This window comes from Nyctereutes procyonoides, unplaced genomic scaffold (assembly GCF_905146905.1).
Source record: "Nyctereutes procyonoides isolate TBG_1078 unplaced genomic scaffold, NYPRO_anot_genome, whole genome shotgun sequence".
In the NCBI taxonomy this organism is placed as follows: domain Eukaryota; kingdom Metazoa; phylum Chordata; class Mammalia; order Carnivora; family Canidae; genus Nyctereutes; species Nyctereutes procyonoides.
Genome location: NW_026575126.1, coordinates 56,613,697 through 56,638,128, shown reverse-complemented (window position 1 = coordinate 56,638,128; position 24,432 = coordinate 56,613,697). Strand labels below are relative to the sequence as shown.

Below are 24,432 nucleotides of genomic sequence, written 5' to 3'. Positions count from 1 at the left end.
CTGTTTCAATTCTAAAGATCAGAAAAGCTCAGAGTTGTCAACAGAACCCCTGGTTCAGGATTTCAAAATGAGAGACTGGGCAAATGGGACTGCCTCTTCCTTTCCACTCCCCCTTACTGAAATGATAGGAAAAAAGGTAATCTATCTCTTCAGAGCTGAGGCAAATGCAAAAGCATAGAAAGCTACAACCCGAGAGAAGTCTTGAATGGAGGTACGTGCCATCCTCTGGTGGAGCTCCAGAGAGGTTCCAACAGAGCAGGAAAAGCAGAAATAGACACGGAGCAAAGAGACTGCCTGAGAAATAGAAAGGCCAAACTATTCAATATCTCTTACCCACTCTCCATCCCCGTGAATACACGGCCACACAATAGCAGCTGAACTTGAATCCAGCCTAAAAGCAGAAAAACACTCTCTAAAGGAACCAGACCTGGGCAGGAGGCAGGCAAGGCTCCTGCAAGGGTTTTGTGGCCCAGATCAAAGTCTTTATTGGAAAAGTATCACCACTGTCCATCATACCCTGAAGCGGAGCCTTCCAATCACCACACTTCTCAGATACAGAGCTGCAGGCCAGCCATTCCAGTCAAGGCAGAAACCTCTACAGAAATGAGCCAAGTTAGAGGAAACTCACTCTAGTTACCTACATCAATCACCCTAGATTCTAGAACCTAAACCTTTATCCACAATATCAACAGACACCAAAAACCAGATAGTTGAAGAAAATCAATACATAAAGAGGAACTACCTAATTGTCCTGAGGAAGCTTCCTGGAGAGAATATTATAAATATGGGGCAGACAAGGTAAGGTTCAAGGAACATGAAGTAGACATTTTGGGGAACTGCAAATAGTTTACTGAGGCCAAAATGCAGGTGGCACTGGGGATGCAGAAGAGAGAATCAGAGACAAGCAAATATGTGGCAAACTGGAGTGCAGTGACATCACGCTGAACTGCAGCTGGCTCAGCTGATGGGACACCCTGAGAGGAGCTGTAGGTAGGCAGTGAAAACCAGAACGAGTGACACTATGTATGATTGATAGTAATCCAGCAAAGTTGAATATGTGACCACTAACTTCAGTCAGAAATTGGAAAGAGAGTAAACTGTTGCTATATTCCGTTGTCATTTTGTTCCAAGTAGAACTGCCATGTGGCTAACAGAGTAGCAAAACAGACTCATGCCAACTACAACCATGACTCACTCTCGCGCCTCTTCTGTGTCAGGGAGGCAAGTAGAGTGAGCAAGCCCACGCACTGTGATCCCGACTAAGTCAGGGATGGAAGTAGCCACGGCATATGATTAACAGTAAAATCAGTAACAGACGAACTTATGTCACTGTCCTGTCCTCCATCAAGAGCAGATTACCAGCTCTAACTATTTAACCTTCTATAGCCTCAGTGTCTTCCTTAAAATTGGAGATAATTTCTGTACTTCATAACATTTTTGTACAGACTGAATGAGGAGTGCTTACTTAACACAGTGCCTCTAGTAAGCACTCAAATGTCTAGTTATAAACTCCTCTCACCAGTTCTCAGTGGCACTCATGACTGTCTTTACTTTTATCAAGATTTTTAAAAAAAGGTATTATTTACTTCTTCATGAGAGACAGAGGGAGAGAGAGAGGAAGAGACACAGAGAGAGGGGGAGAGACACAGGCAGAGGGAGAAGCAGGCTCCATGCAGGGAGCCCAACGTGGGACTCGATCCAGGGACTCCAGGATCATGCCCTGGGCTGAAGGGAGGCGCTCAACCGCTGGGCCATCCAGGCGTCCCCTTTTTTTTTAATTTAATTAATTTATTTATTTATGATAGTCACAGCGAGAGAGAGAGAGAGAGAGAGAGAGGCAGGGACACAGGCAGAGGGAGAAGCAGGCTCCATGCATCGGGAGCCTGACGTGGGATTCGATCCCCGGTTGCCAGGATCGCGCCCTGGGCCAAAGGCAGGCGCTAAACCGCTGCGCCACCCAGGGATCCCCCAGGCGTCCCTTTTATCAAGATTTTATGGGCACTTCTTATGCAGAAACATCAGGAATCTTCAGCACCTGTTCTTTGTGCCCTCCCGTGAATTACAGACACAGGTCTTTGTCCAATCTTCTTGTCCCTATAATTCTACCCTATGGGGTAGAATTCTCCCTTACTATTTACCTGGAGTTTTTTCTCTCTTCTCATTTTTCATTTTGAAGGCTTTTTGATGAGGTTAGCAAGTGTTTTCCAGGCCCCAAATGGTGGCTTTAGTACTTAGAAGATGCAGCACATAGTTCTCAAGTGAATACTACAGTCTCAGCTGATATTCTAAAGAGAGGGGAAAGTTCTATTCTTCAGTACTGTCAGAACAGCCAACTGACCACACCTAACTCACATCTCCTCCTCCAGAAAGCCAAGTGGAAAAAATATATAAATATACCACCTGGGCCAAAACACCTGTACCCAAACACTTTGGCTTTTGGGATTTTTTTTTTAAGATTTTATTTATCTATTCACGACAAACACAGAGAGAGAGGCAGAGACACAGGCAGAGGGAGAAAGCTGATGTGAGACTCGAACCTGGAACCCCAGGATCACGCCCTGAGATGAAGGCAGCTGCCCAACCACTGAGCCACCCAGGTGTCCCAAGCTTTTGGGATTTAAATGCTAGTAGAGTCACTTAAGACATCTGACTCCTAATATTTACATATCTATCAGAAAGAGGAAAGGCTGATGGATCTGATAGATCTATGTGGTTCACCATATTGAACAAATGCTCCACAAGGTAACATTTCAGGCAGCAATCATTCATTCCTTGAAGGTTACTAGCAGGGCACCTCAAATCTGCAAGTTCTAGAACTAGGAATGAGAAGAAACCTCAGAGTGATTAAAATGTCAGTGACTGGGGCACCTGGGTGGCTCAGTGGTTGAGCGTCTTCCTTGGGTCCAGGGTCCTGGGATCAAGTTCTGCATCCGGATCCCCGCAGGGAGCCTGCTTCTCCTCTGCCTATCTCTGCCTCTCTCTCTCTGTGTCTCCCATAGATAAATAAATAAATAAATCTTTTTTTTTTTTTTTAATGTGACTAAGGGTACCTGGGTAGCTCAGCCAGTTAAGCATTCGATCTTGGTTTCAACTCAGGTCTTGACTCAGAGTTGTGCAATGTCCCACATCAGGCTCCATGCTGAGTGTGGAACCTACTTAAGATTCTCTCTACCCCACCCTCCCCACCCCCCGCCTCTCTCTACCCCTCTATAAAAAAATGAACGTCAGAGACTATTCTGGGCACTTCATGTATATTTTCCCATTTCATTATCACTTTTTAAAAAATGATAAATATGTTACCCTTTTACAGATGAAGAGACTGAAACACAGAAAAGTGAAATCAATTGCCCAAGGTCATATAGCTAGTATAGGGAGAAGTCAAGATTCAAATCAAGGTTCTCAATGTCCTGGTCTTTCCTCTACAGCATGAAACCTCCCACAGTAAAGTACCAGCTCCTTTCAGGAGTCACAGAGAACAAAACCTTTTGCTTTAGACATATTAAACTGATAGATCTTCTAGTATATCTTTCCCCAGACTGCATGCCTCCACAATCCTTTCCTTGTTTCCTTCCACCTTTTATAAGAAGGTAATCTACCAATATGGTAAAATGTACTGCAGGAAAGACAAGATATTAGAGTTCCAAGAACCATAGCTGTGTTATCAGGAGCAAGAGGAAAAAAAAAAAAAAAACAAAAAACAAAAACAAAGACTGAGCAGCCACTGGTCTCAACAAGAGGAGATCACTGGTGATCTTTGAGAGCAACTGCAGCATTTCTTTTGTGAATGTCTATGGGATGGTGACGTGGGAGAAACAACTAGATACAGCTAGTGCGTGGCTGTAAGGTCCCATATCTGAGGAGTTCAATATCTGAGGCAAGGGGCAGGGGAAGGTAGCTAGAATGCCACCAGAAGTGAGCAAAAAAGCCTGTCCTTTGGGAAAAATTCATCATGGAAAATGTCAGACGCATGACAGAGTACACAGTATGCTATCATCTGTGTAAAAACCAAGGGAGAAGATTTGCACTCCCATTTCCCTGTACGTGTACAAACTGACTATAAAAGAACTCCTCAGGGAAAAAAAAAGGAACTCCTCAGAAACAAATAGTGACTGTGAGGAGGAGAGAGGAACTAGGCAGGTGAGGGATGGGAGCAAGGCTTTCACTATACAAACCTCTACATGTATTTTAATTTCTGAACCATGTGTGAATGATAGCATTAAAAAAATAAATATTAGGGATCCCTGGGGCCCAGGGCGCAATCCTGGAGACCCGGGATCGAATCCCACGTCGGGCTCCCGGTGCATGGAGCCTGCTTCTCCCTCTGCCTGTGTCTCTGTCCCTCTCTCTCTCTCTCTGTGTGTGACTATCATAAATAAATAAAATTTTTTTAAAAATTAAATATTAAAATTTTCAAGCATTAACATTAAATGAGTAAATGTTAATATTTTAAAAAGTAAAAGGCTGTTCTCAGGTTCTGGTTTGCTGGGAGATTCAGTCATGGGTGCCTGCAATACTTTGTTGGATTTCTTTCTTGTATCTACTGAAATGGTTATATGCTTTTCATCTTTTGATGGCTAATGATTGTGTTGATGGATTTCCTAGTAGTGAACCAAGTTTATATTTGCTAGTATCAACAAAATTCTAAATATTATTTTTAAAAACAAATTTTTCTTTTCGATAAATGCAAATTTAAAAAATGAAATTATAACGTTATACTTTTGTTTTTCTAATTTTACTGGCAAAAATGTTCAAGAGTGATAATACTTAGTGCTGGGCAGCCCTGGTGGCTCAGAGGTTTAGTGCCGCCTTCAGCCCAGGGCCTGATCCTGGAGACCTGGGATCGAGTCCCACATCAGGCTCCCTGCATGGAGCCTGTTTCTCCCTCTGCCTGTCTGCCTCTCTCTCTCCCTCTCTGTGTCTCTCATGAATAAATAAATAAAATCTTTAAAAAATAATAATAATAATACCTAGTGCTAACAAGAATGACAGTTAAAAGGTTCTCTTATATTGCTGGTGAAAAACTATTATAATCTTTTGGAAAGTATTGTGGTAAGAGTTTTAACAAGTTATATACATGGTAGTTAGCCAACTTATTCAGCAGAATGTATCTGATGGTAATAAACTCCTAGTATGCAAGGCCATGTGCATATCAAAGTTCACTGCAAAGTTCACAAGGGCTGAAAAGCAGAAAAACGAAATGTCTGTTAATGAAGAAATGGCTATTCTATGGCATAGCAGAGCATTCTGTATCGAAAAGGAGTTGATCTGTTTATTGATTTGAAGGAATGTTCTTTTTAAAAAATTTTTTGAAGATCTTTTAATTTTAAAAAAGTTTAAGATTTTTTAATTTTTAAAGGTTTTATTTAAAAATTTTTAAAAGATTTTATATTGTTTAATTTAAATGTTTATTCTATTATAAAGATTGTACTATTTTTAAACTAATCACTACACCTAATGTGGGGCTTAAACCCACAACCCTAAGACCAAGAGTCCAAGGCTCCACCGACTGAGCCAGCCAGCCACTGCAGAATATTCCTTTTTTTAAAAAAACGAAAAAGCAAATTGCAGAAATGTGAATGTTATCCCATACTTTGTTCAAGCTGTTTGTATGTGTTTGAACAACTTTATACAAATTTAGAGAAAAAGACACAAGGAAACATCCTCCTGAACTACGAACAGACTAACCTCACAACTGGACCAAGTATTTAGAGAAATTAATTTTTTTAAAAAAGTGCATCTTGGGACTCCTGGGTGGCTCAGTGGTTTAGTGCCTGCCTTCAGCCCAGGGCGTGATCCCAGAGTCCCAGGATCGAGTCCCACATCAGGCTCCCTGCATGGAGCCTGCTTCTCCTTCTGCCTGTGTCGCTCTCTCTCTCTGTCTCTCATGAATAAATAAATAAAATCTTTTAAAAAATTAAAAAAATAAAATAAATAAAATAAAAAGTGCATCTTGGGGGCTCCTGGCTGGCTCAGTCAGAAGTGTGTGACTCAATCTCAGGGTGGAGACTGTTCAAGTCCCATGTTGGGTATAGAGATTACTTAAATACACAACCTTTAATAAAAAGTACATCCCAATTTGAAATGTTAACAAGTATATTATTTTTGTAAATTACCACCAAAGAAATGTTTATAATACCCTAAAGCCCAGGATTTGCTTTCACTACTCCAGGCCCCACCCCATTCCTCAAAAAAGGAAAAGAGAAAAATGCAACATGATTGACAAAATGTTGGCAATTGCTGAAATGGGTGCACATAGCTTCCTTATTCAGTTCTGTTCTAATCTATGTATGTTTGAAATTATCTGTAATAAAAGACAAAAAAATTATAAGCCTCCAAACATATGATTAAAGGCAATAGGAGAGAGATTAGAGAGAGGAAGAAGCAAAAGAGTGTCAGAACAGTCTTGGGAGCAGGAAGAGAATGGGTAAGACAAGTGCCCATGCTAGCAGCAGGACACAGCTGGGATCTAGAATGCCCTTCCTTGTCCTGCTCTTCCCGGTGCTTGATGGGTCAGTTTTTCCTACATTCCCAACAGGAGTATCATTAGAAGTAATCACTTCCAGGGTACGGGGGTGGGTCAGTCAGTTAAGCCTCTGCCTTTGGCTCAGGTCATGATCTCCGAGTCCTGGGATCTAGCCCCATGTCAGGCTCCCTACTAAGTGGGGAGTCTGCTTCTCCCTCTCCCTCTGCCTGCCATTGTGCCTACTTGTGCTCTTCCCTTTCTCTGTCAAAATAAATAAATAAAAATCTTTTTTTTTAATAAAAATCTTTTTAAAAACTAAAAAAAAAAGTAATCACTTTCTTTTTTTTATTTTTATTTTTTTAGTAATCACTTTCAAAGGGTACTTTTGTAAGCTGCTGTTCAAGTATGGACTAATAGAGTCCACCAGTGAAGAAGTTGGAAGTATCTAATATCAGATTTTCAAATGTCACTATGTTATGATACATCAATTCCAATCTAAGCCCATAAAAAAGAAATTGTACAAAAACAGATCCTGTAAAATAGCCTAAAAGCCAATCAACAGAGAAAAGTTAAACCATAATGTACTCATACCATAGAATCCTACACAGCAGGTTAAGAAATTGAAGGGGGTTTGTAGATTTCCATGGCATGCAGAAAAGAGTTAACACAGCAGGTCTGAGACTGTGATCCTTACAAAGGTCAGCCCTTGGCTTGGTGTCAAGGCAGCTGGATTTCAGAGAGGTTCCCATCATTCCCTAAGTGATAAGGGTAAACTATACAAAAAATACAGTTTATGCTGAAAACCTCTCCCTTTGGGAATCTGGAATGTTGGTACATGTTAGACAGAGGGTGCCTATGTGACCGGCCCCTAAAAGAAACCTGAATTTCTAACGAGCTTTCCTGGTAGATGTCTTACACATGTTGTCATAATTTGATGCTAGACAAATTAAGCATGTCTTGTGTGACATGACAGGGAGAGAACTCTTGGCAATAGACACCTAGTTTCCTCTGCATTTTGTTCAATGTGCCTTTTCTGATACTTTTGATGTAATAGATCATAGCCATGAGTACAGCTGTATGTTGAATCCCAGTGAATCATCAAACCTGAGGGTGATCTTGGGGACCACCTAACAAACATAGCTTTACAGATAAAGATCTCTAGGACACACTCCTGAGAAGGTCACACTATTCAGATCAATATATCATTTCTTAGGAAAAAAAAATCCCATTAAAAAGTACACTTTTTCCACAGTACAGTTGAGAAGCAGACCCTCAAAGTTACGTGGATGAGCTGACTCTGCATCCAAAACTATTTAGTGATAACCTATACAATGTATTGTCAATGAAACAATAAAACTTGCTTAGGAATTCCTACAAGCCAAGCAGTCTCTGGCACTAGGAAAACTTAAGCAGAAAACATGATTTTAAACTAGAATTTTGTAGAAACAACTGAACACACCTAAATAAGGAAACAAGCAATCATTTGGCAGAGGCTGTAAGCAAGTACAGGAAAATAAGATATGCACATGAGCTGTTAGAGCTACGAAGTCTTCAAGGAGCAGTAAGTTGATCTTCTTGAAGGATCTTGAAGAAGACTCTTCTACAGACAAAGGTGGGCCTTTTCAGGCAAGGGAGCAAAGATGGACACCAGTAAAGCAGGGAGAATGGTCAGCATGGTGATTTCAGGGAGCAGTACTGACAGGGAAAGAAAAAGGGAGGGATAGCTGGGTAAAAGTAGGACACAACCTGCTAATAAACAGGGATAGAAACCTAGTGTACTAATTCGAGTAAATGTGTAACATCCTCAGCCACAATGGTGGACTGGACTGGAAATGAAAAGCAAAGAATAACACCAAGGTAATCTTAAGAATCTAGAATAGTTGACGGTATTAATAAGAACGGCAGGAGAGATAGGTTAATGACAACTCCAGGTTTTAGAAAGCAAACATTTTTAAATGGAGGCTCTGCTGTTGAAACTGATCATGCCATAATGGGACAAGGGGTTATATCTTGTTTTACGAAACAGAAGACTGGGGGCAGCGTTCCAGAGGGCCCAACTGGCCTATCAGTCAGCAATGTACCACAAGCCAGCTCATCACCATGCAGAAGCCAGCTGTATGTGACAAGCTGGTTATGAAAATACATTTCATATCTTCTGCCAAAAATGCTCTTCTCCTACTTTTCCCCTTACACTCTATTCTATTTTCTCCCAGCCTTCCTGCTTCCCCTTTTCTAGCTGCTTGCCAATCCTCCCTTCTCTTTTTGTCCTTCTCGCCCTCCTACAAGCAAATTAATCACCAAAGCCAGTCTAGCACCACACAGTACAAAGTCACTGGTAATCGTCAGAACTATGACCTCGCCGCATGGTAGAGATGGAAACTCAGCTGCAGGAGAATAGGTAAGAATGAAATCAGGGGTTTGGAGATGCTTTTCAAAACCTTTGGCAGTGATACAAAGATGACAATAAAAATGAAACCTTAAAAATAAAGACAACTAGGGATGCCTGGGTGGCTCAGCAGTTTAGCCTCTGCCTTCGGCTCAGGGCATGATCCCAAAGTCCCAGGATCGAGTCCCGTATCGGGCTCTGTGCATGGACCCTGCTTCCCCCCTCTGCCTGTGTCTCTGCCTCTCTCTGTCTCTAATGAATAAATAAAATCTTTAAAATAAATAAATAAATAAATACATACATACATACTAGTAATTATTTGCAGGTAGAAAAGGGGTCAAGGAATAAAAGTATCAGAGAAAGTGGTGGCAGAGGGGATGGCACAAAAGAGGCTAGTTTCCAGTCACAGGTAGTTTAATCTCCACAAATACTGAAGGAGTTCAATAAAAGTGATGCATTCATAAAATGGAATTTATACAACTACAAAACAGAGAAGATGACCTCTATGTTCTGGTCAGAAAGGATCAGGAAGGTGTGAAGTTAACTGGAAGAAAACTCTAAGGCTCAGTATACTATGTTTTGTGTTAAAAGGAAGAAACAGATAAAAATATATATCCCCATGTGTTTGTATTTGCATAAAGAAATTCTGGAAACACATACATAAATAAGAATATTTGTGGCAGGAATGTGTGGAGCAAAAAGGACAAAAGAAAGGATGGCAACAATACTGTATATTTCTAGAAACTATGTGATTTTGAGCCATAAAGCACAGACAGAAAGCTTAGCTCTAGAGGCACAGGTGGGAGTGAAGAGTCAGTGTATCTTTTCCTTAAGAATGAATGGAAAATAGGACAGAGAGAGCAGTGTGTCATCCAATGATAAATAGTCTGGATCTCTTCAAAGAGTTAAGAGCTGAGCCCTAAAGGGGGTTTCCACTGGCCCCATAATCTGAGCAACAAAATAAGGCAAATAAAGGATTATTATCCATTGAATAGATTATTAAGAATCCATGAGTTCTTACTGATATTAATAAATGAATGGATGGATGAATGAACAAGGTAAAGGGAAAGATCTTGAGGCAGAATGTCGACTAATGTAGAAAAAAAATGATGGGCCGTGGAAAGTCACTATTTGATGATCCATTGATTCAGGCAGGAATCCTGATGAAAAACAAAGTATTTTACATAGTCTCAAAGTTCTCCCATCAAAAATTATTAACTACAAAAACATTTACAAACCTGACATGTATCACCTTAACCAAGTAATTGAAGTTACGATCACCAGTAATGGGATAAATGAATGTCACGCACTTCCTGACAGGACACACTACTGAACACACAACATCCGGTTCTGCACTATTCCTGCCAAAAACGCATTAACCTGAACCCAATTGAGAAAAAACATCACACAAATATGGACTAAAAGACATCCTACCTAATAACTAGCTTGTGCCCTCTAAAAAATATTAAGGCCTTCAAAAACAAAGACTGAGAAGCTTCCAGAATGCAGGTGACTAAATGAACATGAAAACTAAATGCAAAAACAAAACAAAACAAAAACAAAATGCACCTGAGTTAAATGCAACCTGAGTTCCTGGATTAAATCTCTGATAAGAAAAAAAAATTTTTTATTTGCTCTAATAGGCATTTTTGAGACAGCTGGCAAAATTTGAGTAAGGTCTGTAGCTTCACTATTAAGACTGCACCAACCCTACTTTCCCAATTTTTTTTTAAGATTTTATTTATTGATGAGGGAGAGAAAGAGAGAGGCAGAGACACAGGCAGAGGGAGAAGCCGGCTCCATGCAGGGAGCCCGACGTGGGACCCCAGGATCACACCCTGGGCTGAAGGCGGTGCTAAACCGCTGAGCCACCCGGGCTGCCCTACTTTCCCAATTTTGATAATGGTACTGCAGTTACTAAGAAAATGTATTTGGGGTGCTTGGGTGGCTCAATCAGCTACGTGTCTGACTTCAGCCCAGGTCGTGATCTCAGGGTTGTGAGTTCAAGCCCTGCATTGGCAGTCTACCTTTTTTTTTTTTTTTTTTAAGTCTTTGCTTTTAGGAAATAACTATTTAAAAGTTCTTAGGTAAAGGAATATTGTGCTTTCAGGTCACTCTAAAAGGGTTCAGAAAAAAATAGTATATGTAAAAAGAGAGAATGATAAAGAAAATATGGTTAAATGTTAGCATTTGAGGAATACACGTGATGGATATTCAGGAATTCTTTGATCTATTCTTGCAAAATTTCTCTAAATCTGAAATTATTTTAAAATAATTTCGCTCAGGTTGAGGACAGTTGGTGAGATTAGAAACAGGAGAACAGATACCCCATCACAATGACAGAAACACTCTATAGGAACACCTGGGTGGCTCAGTTTGTTAGGTGTCTTCCTTCCGATCAGGTCATGATCTTGGGTCCTGGGATTGAGCCCCGTGTCCGGCTCCCTGGTCAGCGTATGCTCCCTCTCTCCCCTTGTCCCTCCCCCACACTCACCCTCTCTTTCTCAAATAAATAAATAAAATCTTTAAAAAGAAAGAAAGAGGGCAGCCCGGGTTGCTCAGCAATTTAGTGCACCTTCAGCCCAAGGAGTGATCCTGGAGACCCAGGATCAAGTCCCACGTCGGGCTCCCTGCATGGAGCCTGCTTCTCCCTCTGCCTGTGTCTCTGCCTCTCTCTCCCTCTGTGTCTCTCATGAATAAATAAATAAAATCTTTTTAAAAAATAAAATTAAAAAATAAAAAGAAAGGAAGAAAGAAGGGGGGGGAAGAAAGGGAAGAAAGTAAGCCTAAGTGATTTGTACAGTACAAACACTGATCCAAAACCTGGTTTGCTAAACTACCTTCCTAAACTCTACTTCTCTTTTGAGGCTTAAGTTAATTACTAGTTGCTTCATGATTCTTTCCAACTCATACAAACCTCACCCTTGACCTCTAATTAAACAATGCTCATTTTCTAATTATTTCAGATGTTAATCTCACTCTTCCAAATAAGACTAATTGCAGCTCTGAGGGCAAAAACCAGTTCTACTTGTATTGTACTCCCCAGCACTGGGCCCTGCAATTAAATTCCTGCTTCCTTGCTTTTACTAACACTCTAACCCTATTACCATCAACAAAGAGGTGTTCTTTTCACTCTTACTTCTACCCGCGTTCTCTACTTATGGGCTTCAGTCTCCACTACCTACTTGTGTCAGCAACTGGTTTGTTTTCTCTGAAGCTTCCATCTCCTCATTTATAAGAAGTCTCAAATTGTACTTCCTACCTAGCATTATTGTGAAAGTTAAATTAGGTAAGTGGTTAACAGATGTACAGAATATGTACACTCATTGTTAGCTACAAGACTTAGGTACAAGACACTGTACTAAGACTAACGTTGGGATACAAAGGTTGCAATTGAAGAAGGGAGAACCTACAGTAGAAAACAGAACTGATACAGCATTTCGAATGACTTTCTTCAAGACAAAAGATAACAAGTGTCAATGAGGACACCAAAGAAAGGGAACCCTTTGCCCTGCTGGGAATATAACTTGGTGAACCCACTAAGTTACAACTTAAAGGCTCCTCAGAAAATTAAAAATACAACTACCAATGACCCAGTAATCCCACTTCTGGGTATATATCCAAAGGAAATAAAAACAATATATCAAAAGTGTATGTGCCCTCCCATGTTTACTGCAGCATGATTCACAATAGCCAAGATATGGAAACAATCTAAGTATCCATCCATCAGTGAATGAAGTAGGTGTGGGGTGTGTGAGTGCACGCACAATGGAATATTATTCAGCCATAAGAAGGAAATTTTGCCATTTGCAATAACCTGGATGGGCCTCTAGGGCACTGTGCTAAGTGAAATAAGAGAAAGACAAATACTGTACTTATGTGTAGAATCTAAACAAAGTTGAACTTGTAGAAACAAAGCAGAACAGTGGTTACCAGGGGCTAGGGAATGGGGGGAATTGGGGAGATGCTGTCAAAGTATACAAACTTGAAACTAGAATAGGAATAAGTTCTGGAAATCAAGTAAACAGAATCGTGATTATAGCCAATACCGTATTATATACTTCAAAGTTGCTAAAAGGCTAGATCTCAAATGTTCTCCCCCAAAAAAGAATGCTAACTATGTGACAAAATAGAGGTGTTAACCAACACTATGGTGGTAATAATACCACAATATATAAACATATTATATCAGTATACTCTACAACTTCAACTTACACAAAGTTAGATTCCAGTATCTTAAAAACAAAAATAAAAACAGCACACAAGGGCAATGCACTAAACTCTGGGAGGAAAATGAGTTAACCGTGTCTTTATAAAGCTAGAAAAACTTGAAAACAGAACTATACACATAAAAATAATTATTTTAGCACAGTGAAGAATGATAGATTCCAGAACACTTCAAGATCCCAGATTCCAAACCAGACCAAACTAAGTACCAGGAACCCAAAGAAGATAAAGATATCAAAACTCCAGACTAATAACTTTTATGCATACAGACACAAAAACCCTGAAAAGAAGACTAATAAATCGAACCAGCAACATATAAAAAGGACAAATCAAGCCCTAGCAGGATTTACCCCAGGAATGCAAGGTGGGCTTAGCATATGAAAAGCAATGTAATACAACGTATTAAGAGAACAAAGGACAGAAACTACTTGATGATCTTACTAGACACAGAAAAAACACCTGACAAAAATCCAAACTTTCATGACAAGATAAAAAACACTCGAACTAGGAGAAGGAAATTTCCATAACCTGATAAAGGCCATCTACAAAAAGCCCACAGCTCAAAACACACACAACAGTTAAAACTGAATGCTTGGGATCCCTGGGTGGCACAGCAGTTTAGCGCCTGCCTTTGGCCCAGGGCGCGATCCTGGAGACCTGGGATCGAATCCCACGTCGGGCTCCTGGTGCATGGAGCCTGCTTCTCCCTCTGCTGTGTCTCTGCCTCTCTCTCTCTCTCTGTGTGACGATCATAAATAAGTTAAAAAAAAAAAAAAAACTGAACGCTTTTTCTCCAAGATGAGAATAGAGACAAAAATGTTCACTCTTGCCACTTCTAGTCAACATTGTACTGTAGGTTCCATTCAGAAAAACTGGGCAAGAAAAATACATAAATACAGGGATTGGAAAGGAACTTATATAAAAACATCTTTATTCACCGATGATACAGGCTTTAGAGAGCTAGCCCTGAAATATACACACACACACACACACACACACACACACACACAAACACACACACACCGGCTAATAGAAATACTAAGTTCGGCACAGTTGCAGGATAGAGGATCAACATACAATTATCAACGGATTGGGCGCCTGGGTGGCTCAGCTGGTTAAGCATCCAACTATTGATTTCAGCCCAGGCCACGATCTCAGGGTCCTGAGATCAAGTCCCATGTCAGGCTCCATGCTGGGTGTGGAGTTGGCTTAGGATTCTCTCTCTGCGTTTGCTCCTTCCCTCCTCCCTTAGTTCGGCACACGTGAATATGCCCGCTCTCCCTCTCTCTAATAAATAAATAAAATCATCAATTGACAGATGGGCTACAACATGGACAAACCTTGAGGATGTTATGCCAAGGGAAATAAGCTAGTCACAAAAGGTCAAATATTCTATGATTCCACTCACCTGAGGTATCTAGAACAAATTCATGGAGCAGAAAGCAGAATGGTGTCTGCCAGAAGTTGAAGAATGGGAAATTATTGCTTAATAGGTCAGAGTTTCAATTTTGCAAGATCAGAAGAGTTGTGGAGATGGCTAGTGGGGACAGCTGCACAACACTATGAAAGTAATGTAGTTAATGTCACTGAAATGTACACTCAGAATTGGCTAAGATGGTAAACTGGACATAACAAAATTTTAAACTTTTACGTAGTGAGGGACAACACCAAGAAAAAAGGTAATCCACAGAATGGGAGAAAATATCTGTAAGTCATGTATCTAATAAATAACATGTATCTAGAATATATAAAGAACCCTTTAGGGGCACCTGGGTGGCTCAGTGGTTGAGCGTCTGTCTGCTTTTGGCTCAGGTTGTGATCCTGGGGTCCTGGGATCATCAAGCTCCCCGCAGGGAGCCTACTTCTCCCTTCTGTCTCTCTGTGTCTCTCATGAGTAAATTAATAAAACCAAAAAAAAAAAAAAAAAAAAAAAGAAGAACTCTTTATATGTGGCTTAGTTTGTTGGACTTGAAACTCTTGATCTAGCTTGATTTTGGAGTTTTAAGTTCAAGTCCCACATTGGGTGGAGTACAATTCAAGATTTTTTTATTCATTTGAGAGAGACACAGAGACAGAGTGAGAGAGGGAGCATGAGCACAAGCAGGAGGAATGGGTCCTTGGGAAAAGACGACTCCCTGCTGAGCAGGAAGCCCAAAGCCAGCCAGGCTGGATCCCAGGACCCTGAGATCATGACTTCAGCCAAAGGCAGACAGACACTTAGCCAACTGAGCTCCCAGTGGTCCTTGAGATTACTTAAAAATCTTAAAAACAAAACAAAACTCAACAATAAAAAAACGACCAAATTTTAAAATGGGCACAGAATCTAAGTAGATATTTCCCAAATCAGATACACAAATGGCCAAGAAGCATGGAAAAAGATGCTCACAGCATTAGTTATCAGCGAAATGCAAATCAAAACCACAATGAGATACCACCTCACAAGATGACAATAAAAAAAAAAAAATGAATAACAAGTGTTGGTGACGATGTGGAGAAACCAGAACCCTCATACATCACTGGTGGGAAAGTAAAATGGCCCAGATACTTTTAACAGTCCAGCAGTTCCTTGCAAAGGTAAACACAGAATTACCATACACCCCAGCAATTCTGCTTCCAGGTATGTACCCAAGAGAACTGAAAACACTATGGTCACAGCAACACTCACGCAACACTCATTCGGGAATGTTCACATTGTCATTATTCACAATAACCCTAAAGTGAAAACCCTAATAACACCCACCAACTGAGGAGTCGCTAAAGAAAATGTGGTCTTGGGGCGCCTGAGTGGCTCAAGGGTTGAGCGTCTGCCTTTGGCTCAGGGCATGATCCCGGGGTCCAGGATCGAGTCCAGAATCAGGCTCTCCGTGAGGAGCCTGCCTCTCCCTCTGTCTCTCTCATGAATGAATAAAAAATAAAACTGAGGGAAACATTCAGAGAAGAATTGAGGATAAGGAAAAGTAGAGGGATAAACTAGAGAGACAGACAAACTGAGCACAAACAAGAGTTGGGCTTAAGTTCCAGATTCAATGGGGAGCTAGCCAAGGTTTCTAAGAAATAGTGAGGGACAAGCTCAGAACTGTGGCTTGAGGTTGATTAACTTGCAGCAGCGTAGAGGACGCACTTGATGCCCTTTCCTACCTTTATGTGGTAAGAGCCTCACACACATATGCCCCACATCACCCAGAGCTTCACAAGTAGAATACTAAGTAAAACCAACCTCTCTGACATCCTTTGTGTGGTCAACTATCAAACAGTGAAGTAATGCTTAAAAACACATTTAAGAGCAGTGCGTATTTGAGCACCACATAGTACTATTTCCTTGTGTTTTAGAGGGATACTTCAAAAGAATAAGACCAAAGTCAACAAAACACAGATGTCAAAATCATAAAAATACTCAATTATTACTGAAGCTGCTCAGTCAATGCTAAATGACTCAAAACCACTAGTAAGAACAGCAAACCAAGTGACTTGGTTTAATCTTGTTGGTTATTATACCAAATCCAGTCAATCGCTGTTTGCAGAAAATACCTTGTAAGGTTCAAAGTATAAAATTCCTTAGCCAGGTTTCAATCTGTTGTAAACATTCCATCTGAAACTGGAAGTCAGCTGAGTCCTCGGCACACAACATGCTGCTGCAAATTCAACATGCTCTTCCCTAGTTTCTGCTTCATAGCCAACTCACACACCCAGAGTATGCAAATCATTTTTTAAAATAAGACCACCTTAATAGGAAATTTAAACTATATTTTTCATGCTTTTTTTTTTTTTTAAGAGAGAAGCTACACCTTTGTCCAACATTACCTTCTCTTTTTGAATCTTAAAATCTCCCTTCTAGTCGCCACTGCCCAGCTCCTCTGCCTCCCTGCAACATTGTTTTACTCTTTGGGGAGCCCTGACCCTCTGAAATCTGATAAATGCTAAGGACCATCTTTTTTTTTTTTTTTTAGAACATACTCAGTTTTTCAAACTACTTCATACCATCTGTATCCCTGTGTGGAATCCAGGATGTGAATCTCTGTTCTGGCGGCATCCTTTTTCAGAATGCAGATCACAAGCCCAGGCCTTAGGTTTCATTTTCTTATTCAGGTTATCAGTTTATCAGTGGTGAAAGTTGAAAGCAAGGAACTTTTATGTCTAACAATTAGGGAGCTATCTACAGAATGACCCTTCAAAAAATCTGCAGTCATTACAAGTGATCAGTTTAAACATGAAGACCTGTAATTACTATAACCTCAACTATTTAAAAGCATATCTCAGTTTGACCTAATTGTTGGCATGTCTAAAAATGAAAGAAACAGCATGAAGGTAAAAGTACTAGGTCTACTTTCAGTTAATTTGCTTAGAAATGGTGGGGAAAGGAGCCTGACATGACTACTTGAGAACATATCACCTGTGCACTATTCCTGCCAAAAAGGTTTCACTGATTCTAATCCTACAGAAACCAGCAGAAAAAGCCATAATGAAGCCCGCAAAAACGAGTCTGGACTATTCTAAAATGTCAATGTCATGAAAGGGGAAGGAGCTGCTCCTGATGGAAAGAAATCACAGACAACTAAAAGTGACCCTGGGTTAAGGAATGGAGGAGGAAAAACCCAATCTATTTAAAAAGACATTACTGAGATGACTGGGAAAATTTGAATATGGACAAAAAGGCAGCGCGACGATGTTAAAGTTACCCGTGCATGATAATGTGACTGTTATATAGAATGCCCTTGTTCTTAGGAGATGAGTGCTGTCTTACTTAGGAATGAACTGGCATGATAATATGATATGGCAAAATATTAATAATTGGTAAACTTAGGGAGAGATACAGGTGTTCACTGACTTATTCTTGCTACTTTACTGAGGGTCAGAAGGATTTTTTTTTTTTTTTAATTTTAAATGAGAGGACATTTTCTTGACTTTGAGAGACCTGTCCTAAGTCATTCTGAGCAGAATACACACAGCACATTCTATTTCAGTCTTTCCAATCATGGGCCATACTTCTGAGGTTGTCAGAAAACAGAAATGTAAAGGACCTTAATTTATTATACTTGCAGACTTACTTCAGATGTCAAAAACACAAGAGGTTACGGAGTGGTACTCAGACTTTTTAATGATGTTCATATTTAAATTTTCCAAAGAGGGTTGTTACACGTTTTTAAATTAAACTTAGTTTGTGATTCATTTACTCTACCAATTGACTTACCACATAGCCACCAAATTAAGCTAGAAAGAAACCTACCAATATGAATTTGCTGGCCCATAAAACACATCACAGGAAGGCAACAGAAAAGCTGAACAAAATTGGAAGATAATTTTTTTCAGAATTATTTTTTAATAAATTGCAAGAGCAGGGTCTCTTATCTACAGAGACTTAATGCCCTGGTTAATTCCTGCTGCCCCTAATCTTCTCTTATGTAGCACCTGTCCCAGGCAAAAGTGCCTCAGATAACAACAATCCCAGTTTAGATGCTACAGAACACGGCATTAACAGCATCTTTAACAATTTTTCTTAAATGATGGTGTTCAATAGTTTGGGAGGGGGCGGGTGTGGAACCACCTAACACGAAATGTGTAATTTTTACTTTAGATAATACATCCTACATTATAATAAGTTACTAGAATGGGCACAAACATTTTCAGATAGAAAGGAGAAACCAACGTTATCATTCTTCTATCGTGCAATATAAAATAAAATACCACACACAGTTGCAAGACCCGGTAGTTGGAATCCCAGGTCTGTCACTTGAGAGAATACAGCCTTGACTGAGTTACTGGATCTGTTTTAACCATAGCTGTCTCATTTGTAAAATGGAAGAGATCAGAATACTGGCTGGTCTTCTCTGGTGTCATGGTCCCACTCTAAATACTCAAGGATTCTATGGCTTTGGCCTCCAAAATATTTTTTAAAATTAGGTCAGTTGGTCTTAGATTTTTTTACAACTAGAAAATGTGACTTACCATCTTCTCTCACCAAACTCCTATTTCTGTTCTGACCTCTTTTCTGTTCAGAGGCTGGGTCAATCAAGACACTGTTTAGACCTCTCTACAATTAATCCCAACCTAGTTAGCTGCCAAATCCCAGACTCCACTTCCTCTGTATCTCCCACTCTGAGCTCCCTTCTTCTAACACTGTAATTCAGGTCTTCATCAACGCCTGCCTTATTCTATCATATCATAACTATCCTACCCAAGAGCGTGTAATAGCTCTACACTACTGAAGAGATCTATGCCAGAAGTCCTCAACCTAATATTCAAGAACATGTGTGTCCGTCCCTGCTCTTCGGTGCCAATCCAACCAAACTACCCATTGTATTTCAAAACCCCCGGTACTTCCTGGATTTTGTGCCATTAGTTCTGGTGTTCTTACGCTGCCCTTTTCTCTGCCTTTCAAAACTGATTTCATCCTTTAAAGTTCAGTTCCAGTTGTGACCACCACCACCCCTATCTAGACATCACAGTTGCCTCTTTTGTATGCCCATGATATTGACATAAAGTGACAACTTCAATGGTTGACATGAATTAAGAAATACAGTTTACCCCAGGTAGTAAACTAAATTTCTCTTGTGCCCATTTTGTCTCACTGGCACTGGCTACCTGGCACACTGTTTTGAGGGTCTGCGACTTAGCAGAGGAAAAGGGGAACGGCTACACAACTCTAACATTCAGAGGCTAGAGGGCCAGCACAATAGGATGTGGACTTCCCTGGCATAAAGACATAGTAATCAATTTAACATTTAAATGTTTAACCTTGGGATCCCTGGGTGGCGCAGCGGTTTGGCGCCTGCCTTTGGCCCAGGGCGCGATCCTGGAGACCCGGGATCGAATCCCACATCGGGCTCCCGGTGCATGGAGCCTGCTTCTCCCTCTGCCTGTGTCTCTGCCTCTCTCTCTCTCTGTGACTATCATAAATAAAAAAAATAAAATAAAAAATAAAAAAAAAATAAAATAAAAATAAATGTTTAACCTTCAAAGTCCCTATGTTTGGTTGTCTTCAGGGAATATGAAGCTCTAGGATAACAGTTCTCAACTGGGGGGTGATTTTGCCCCCCAGAGAACATTTAGCAATATCCACAGACCTTTCTGATTGTCAGGACTGGGTGGGGAGTGCGACAGGCAGATGCTGCTGACCACAAATGTCAACAGAGCCCAAGTTAAGAAACTCTGATCTAGGAGAATCTCATGTACCTGCTGGTTCTGCCTCCTCAAAGATATTTTCCAAACTTTTCAAAATGAAGAACGATGTCTCTAGTAAGAGACGATTCAGTATGATCCAAAGCCTGACAGCTCCTCCAATTACCAGTGGTGTGGCCTCCTGAAAGTTACTTAACCTCCTTGTGACTCAAAGTCCTCGTCTATTAACCAGTTATAACAGTACCTACTTCAAACAGTGATCCAGGGATCAGAAGAGTCCATGGCAAGTCTTCAAAAGAGTGTGCCAGGCAGAGAGGCTTTCAGTAATTTTAGATACTTCGGTTCTTCCCCTCCCTAGGGCCTAGTCTTGCACTTGGAACACAGAAGACGCTCCAGAAGTGTTTGCTAAAGGAATACTAAGAATAATGCCCTGATTTCCTGGAGGGAGCATAAATGCTTCAAGAAATACACTCATTATTTGGGAAAAAGGAAGCACAGATCTAGAGACGGAGTCAAAGGAAAGCATTTGCCCATCTAATCACACCTCTCCCCCCTCAGAATGCTATTAACCTGTAGGTTATGCTACCGTCTTCACAGTCCTAATACACTACCTTGTAACCTCCTTGATAATTGTTCTTCCTCTTCATCCCTGAGAACCAACTGAAGATCCTCATGTATGGAATGCAATGGTATCTTAACCTCTCTACAGCAACTACCTTGTATTAATTATGTACATATGACAGTCTTCCTACCAGATTGTACATGCTCTCTGTGGCCAGGGATGGTACTTGACCCCTTATTATAAGACTCAAGGAGCCTCACACACCTTAGCAACTGACTGGCCCAAACCGCTTGTTTTATAGATTACACACAGAGAGGCTAAATGATTTGCCAAGAGTCAAGGTCATATTTTAAGTGGCAGAGCTGGGATCCAAATATACACAGCTAATATACTCTAAGTTCTAACAATAACAGCATATGAAAATTATACCTGTGGTAAAGGCAATTGTTAATTAAGCCCCAGAAAACCTCCACAGCAACTATACTGATATGGTTACCTGACAAAGCAAAAATGCGAAGAAAAATGGACTCCAAGCTCCTTCCCACTGCTGAAAATTCAATCTGTTTTCTTTAATGGTTTCATACCTCAACATTTTTTTAAGCTTCTGACAAGAAAACTTATTAGATGTCCAAAGAACAGTTGTTTAGTCAGTGATGTCAGGCTTAATTTCCTTGAACCAGTCCCCATAATTATAACAGAAAATCTCTTATTTGGCGAGTCAGTGATGCCCAACCTTCACCCACTGAAAATATTTTTTTTAACAATCACCTTAACAGATCAATATCTATAAAATCAAAAGACCAGCAATTTGGGATGATTTTGTATAGTGAAAAAAATACACACGATTTGAACTGTTATTAACTCCATCATAAACCTAAAACTCACAGTCATCAAGGACAAACTACATTAAAACCTGAGATAGAAGAGATTTTGTTTTATCCTGTCCAAGTGAAAAAGAAAGCTGTACACTGATAAGGTTCATCTAGAAGTTTCTCTGAGTCTCTCCATATAATTCAAAAGAAGCCGGCCAATAAAGAAAGGACTATAAGAAAATGAATCTGAAAAAGAGTTAAATACAGTGCAATGCTCTGATGCTTTAAGCAATTACAGCTCAATAAAGCTAAACGTTTCCATAAAGGCAACGTTTAAAAACCAAAAAAACTCCTTTTGTGGCGATGATTTAAGTTACCAGTGCAAAAGCACTCCGGGCCCAGTCGAAATGATAACCACTTATTGGAAACAGAATTTTTTTAATCGCTTTACCAGTTGATAAAAAGAGCACACACCGACCACAGACTCAAATTTAGTTTCAAAAGAAAACAAAACGCAGTTTATGCTCGGTAAAGTTCAAGGGCAGAACTGTTTCCAGTGCAACAGAATCTGCCTGACTACAATGTGTTGGGGGAGGAAAAAAAAATTAATAATAATAATAATGCGAACATAGTATCTTCTTATAAAGGCAACAATTTGAGTTACAAAGTAATAACGGGGAAGCCAAAACAGTTTGACAGCCCGCCATAAGGGCCGCCTCAATCATGAGTCACACAATGCCTGCAACCATTTACAATAGTAATTAATGCACAAGTCCCCTAATTAAATTCTAAAAGGATGAGAATGCTTTAACTAAGTTTACAAGAATTGCTTTTCGCTGTTTTCTGTTTTTTTTTTTTTTGTGTGTGTGTGTGTGTGTGTTTTCTTTCCCTCCCCCAAAGAAAAGAACACACGCGTAATGAACGCATCTCCCCGCAATCCCTCCCATCCAATATTCCCTCCGGCCTCTTCTCCCGAATGTCTATTCCCTGCGTGCGAAAAGAAAAATGACACGGGGTGGGGGGCTGGGGGGGGGGGACTTCTAGACCCAGAACGGGGCGAACCCGAGTGGAAATACACGATGAATGGGGCGACAGAGACGGAAGCTCGCCCATCTTACCTGCTAAGAGTCCTTTCTACGTCTTTGGTAGCTTTAGCTTCCAATTCTCTGCAAGAGAAAAGAAAAGGAGAGAGAGAGGGAGGGAGGGAGGGAGGGAGATGCGCGTGAAAACGGAGCTGCTGCGGCAGAGGCTCGCGCCGGGGCGGATGGGGGAGGAGGGAGGGGAGCCCGGGGGTGCTCACAAAGCTGCGGGGCTGCAGCCCGGACTGCGGGCAGGCGGCGCGGGCGAGCCGCAGCCCCCGGCCCGGCCCCAGCGGCGCAGCGCGGCCCCGCCGGGCCCCCGCCGGGGCGCCCCCGCCCCGCACCCCCCTCCCCCGCCGCGGCCCGAGGTCTCGGGGACGCCCGCCGCCGCCGCCGCCGCCGCCGCCACCCGCGGTCGCGGGCCCTGCGGCAGCGCCCCAGGCTCCTCCCGCCCGGAGGGAGGCCCCCGCCCCGCTCACCTCATGTGTGTAAAGTGCACGAGCAAGTGGGGCGCGGCGAGTGAGGCTCGCGAGCCTCAAGCCCTCCGCAGCGCCGCGGGGAGAGGCCCGAGCCGCTGCACCAGCGCCATTTTCTACACCGACCCGCTGCCGCCGCCGCCGCCACCGCCGCCGCCGCAGGCCCCAGACCGGAAGTGAATGCCCCGTTCGGCAACCCCTTCCGGGGGCGCCGCGGCCACCAGCCTCAAGATGGAGGCCCTAGCAACTAGCCCCGCAGCCGGGGCAGGCCCTTGGCAACCGCCCGGGCGCGCGGGCCGGACCTCCCCGGACGGGGGTCACCGCCTCCAAGGCGCCCTGCACAGCGGCTGGAGGGACCCGCCGAGCCCCGGGCCCAGCCTCTGTCGCCGCGGCCGGCTGCGATCCGCCTGGAGTCCCGCCCCTCCTCCTCCTCCTCCTTCTTTGCTGCGACACAAGTTTCCTTCTCTGCCACCCGGCCCCTCCCCCACCGAAACACACCAAAAAAAAAAAAAAAAAAAAAAAAGGCCAAAACCGCAAATTCTACCCCTGCCGCAGCCAAATGAGCCCGCGCGGCTTTTGAAATCCGCCACTTGTAATTATTTGTTGACCTTGGGCCAGTTATTTAACCTCTGTGCTCCTCCGCTTCCTCCTCAGGTGCAGGAGGCATACCTGAGGTGGACTGGGAGGCTCACGGCGGTTTTGAGCCACCGAATTTTGCAGACCGTTTGACTCAGCAGTTCCGCCGGCGCGGATGTCTCTGCTCCGAAAACAATCCCGGGTCCCTAGGAATATTTCACCGTCAACATGGGAAGCCCCGGCGTCGGTGATGGTGAAAAAAGACTGTAAACGGCCAACATGTCCAAGCCTCCGAGGTGGCTCCCGACACCGAGGCCCCGGCGGCGTGCGAGAGGGTGGTGCGAAAATGATGGGGAGGAAGAGCCGCGGCGTGGGGACAGTGGTTACAATAGACCGAGCCAAGACGCGGGTTCGAGACTCGCTCCCCACCCCCGGCAGGAAGCGTGAAGATACAATACGATACATACGTGTAGCAAAGTACAAATATCTGTGTCCTGGGAGCTTCATGCAAGCTTACAGGGAGATACGGCCGTACACTTACGTGTAGATTACAAGTGCCCTGGGAGCCTCAGGCATGCTTATAGGGAGATACGGCCGTACACTTAACGTGTAGCTACAAATGCCCTGGGAGCTTCATGCATGCTTACAGGGAGATACAGCCCTACACTTACATGTAGATACAATAAGATACGCGTGTGCCTGTGTGTATGTGCATCTTCTTTCCCAAAACGCTCC

At 42.1% G+C, this 24,432-nt stretch overlaps 1 protein-coding gene across 8 annotated transcripts in view; it reads right to left on the bottom strand.

The window, feature by feature from the left end:
* TNRC6A (trinucleotide repeat containing adaptor 6A) overlaps positions 1-23,268 on the bottom strand; it is a 104,743-nt gene extending 81,475 nt beyond the window's left edge. For all 8 annotated transcript variants that reach the window (XR_008666367.1, XR_008666368.1, XR_008666369.1 and 5 more), the window contains exons 1-2: positions 23,125-23,268; positions 22,685-22,732 (exon numbers count right to left, since the gene is read on the bottom strand). Coding sequence is in view for 5 of the 8 variants with exons in the window: in XM_055339513.1 (XP_055195488.1) it covers positions 22,685-22,732; positions 23,125-23,129 (53 nt within the window). In the remaining 3 variants the exon portion in view is untranslated. The remainder of the gene's footprint in view (positions 1-22,684; positions 22,733-23,124) is intronic.
* Positions 23,269-24,432: the final 1,164 nt, after the last annotated feature.